The following is a 1863-nucleotide window of genomic DNA, read 5'->3' as shown; positions in this document are numbered from 1 at the left end:
CACTTAAAAAAAAATCCAAACCAAAAGAGCCCTCTAATGTGTATTTGCCCACCCTAACCCCTGCTATATCATTTTACTTGTCCAGCTTGTAATATGCCAGCCTCATACCCAGGGGTGTTGGCAACAGCAGAGTCACTGTGCAGGAATGAGGAAGATGGAAGAGAATTACTTACACCAGTGCTATTGCTGCTTCCTTTTTGATGTGAACACACAGCCTTAGTTACAGCTTCATTCTAAACTTTGCACTTAGCTTTAATGTACTTTAGCAGCTTGCAGAAAGGTGATAGCACATGGTGACTGTGTTTTTGGTACCTCCTGATGGTCAGGTATCAGCAGGCAGTGTGTGTAAGCTGTGTGGGCTGTTCAGATATGGTGTAACGAGATGGTGGCTTCTGAGGCTGTTAATGAAATCCAAGCCTGCCCCCACTCTGTTTTTCCCTTTTTTGATCACAGCAGGCTGGTACAAGTGGCTCTTAAAGTCATACCATTAAGTGGTCATTGAAACAAATGGGGTTAGAAATAAAAGCCCAGAGGAAGGGGCTTATTTTTAATCCAGATCAGGTAAGTGATCTGTCACTCAGTAACGCTGAGTTACACTGCAGTGTAGCTATAGAGGCTGACGGTAACTGTGGTGCAGGGGGGTGAATGATAAGGCTTATGATAAGGGAGGGCTAGACTTTCTTCAGCCAGCTTTGCCACCAATGCCCACACCACTTGATTATAAAGTGAATTAGTATAAGGGCATTGTGTGTGTGATGGTCCAGCAGTACGTTAGTGTATTTTCATTGGAGCATGCCCCCTTCATTCAGATTTTATTTCACTGGGGACCATGCATCCTTCCAATAATCCACAAGCTGTCCAAAACCCCCAGGTATCAGTAGAGCACAGATTTCCAAGTCTAAGTCTGACACTTCATGTAAATCATTATCCTAAACACATGTATTAGTTGTGCCATCCATTCCGCTTTTTAGAAAATGGAAACCTCTCAGGCCTTGGCATGCAAAGCTCCTTCGTACCACCTCAGTGTGCATGCAGCATCCATAGCAGAGGTACAGAAGTCACTCTCTTATTTTGGTCTGATCCTAGGCTGCAGCAAATTGTGGCCCACTGATGCTGTGCCAGTTCATATCAGCTCAAGAAAAGAAAAGGCTCCTCTCCAACTTGCCAATGTGATACTTTTCCCTACTTCCCCTTGATGATATCCATGTAGCACTGCCTTTTCAGGGCTGTGTGCAGAGGAGGGATGTCCCTCGGAGAGTTTGTGCTCCCTGCCTTGTCCTTTTGGGGACAGGCTTGCTCACACTCCCACTGTGTGAGGACTTTCAATGGCAAAAGAGAAGACAGCTAATATTGTTCCCACTGTGCATAAGGCCAGGCATGGGTTTTGCTTTTGCTGTCTTAATGCTATGCTCTGTATAGCAGAAGCAGGCAGGCACATGATCTCCCTGAAGGCAGGATCCAGTGTTACTGTAGAAACTGGCCACCAGCTTCTTTTGTATTTAGCAGCTGTCACTGTGTGGTTACAGCCAAAGTGTGTCACTCCTACAGTGTCTGCAGCCTCTGGAGTTTACTTCTGAATTCTCTGTGCTACAGCTTGGAGATTAATTCTGCACCTTCTATCAAAGTGTGTTGATATTTCTTACTTTTATCTACTTTTACAACTGCTCTTGTTTAATATTTTGTGTTCTTTCCAGGTTTCACTTTCCTTCACCAATACTTCAAGGCACAGAGGAGCTGGTAAAGGCATTGCCATGAAACCTAACTTGAAGCAATGGAAACAACTCATGCTGTTTGGGATCTTTGCATGGGGTCTGCTTTTTCTGGTGATATTCATCTATTTTACAGATAGCAATGCTGCTGAAC

At 44.4% G+C, this 1863-nt stretch overlaps 1 protein-coding gene across 1 annotated transcript in view; it reads left to right on the top strand.

The window, feature by feature from the left end:
• Positions 1 to 1751: 1751 nt before the first annotated feature.
• The window catches only part of ST6GAL2 (ST6 beta-galactosamide alpha-2,6-sialyltranferase 2), a 24634-nt gene continuing 24522 nt past the window's right edge, over positions 1752 to 1863 (top strand). Inside the window, exon 1 of the mRNA XM_009997895.1 lies at positions 1752 to 1863. Within this exon, the coding sequence (XP_009996197.1) occupies positions 1752 to 1863 (112 nt within the window).

Source organism: Chaetura pelagica, unplaced genomic scaffold (genome assembly GCF_000747805.2).
Source record: "Chaetura pelagica isolate M959 unplaced genomic scaffold, ChaPel_1.0 scaffold123, whole genome shotgun sequence".
In the NCBI taxonomy this organism is placed as follows: Eukaryota; Metazoa; Chordata; class Aves; order Apodiformes; family Apodidae; genus Chaetura; species Chaetura pelagica.
This window is presented reverse-complemented; position numbering and strand designations above follow the sequence as displayed.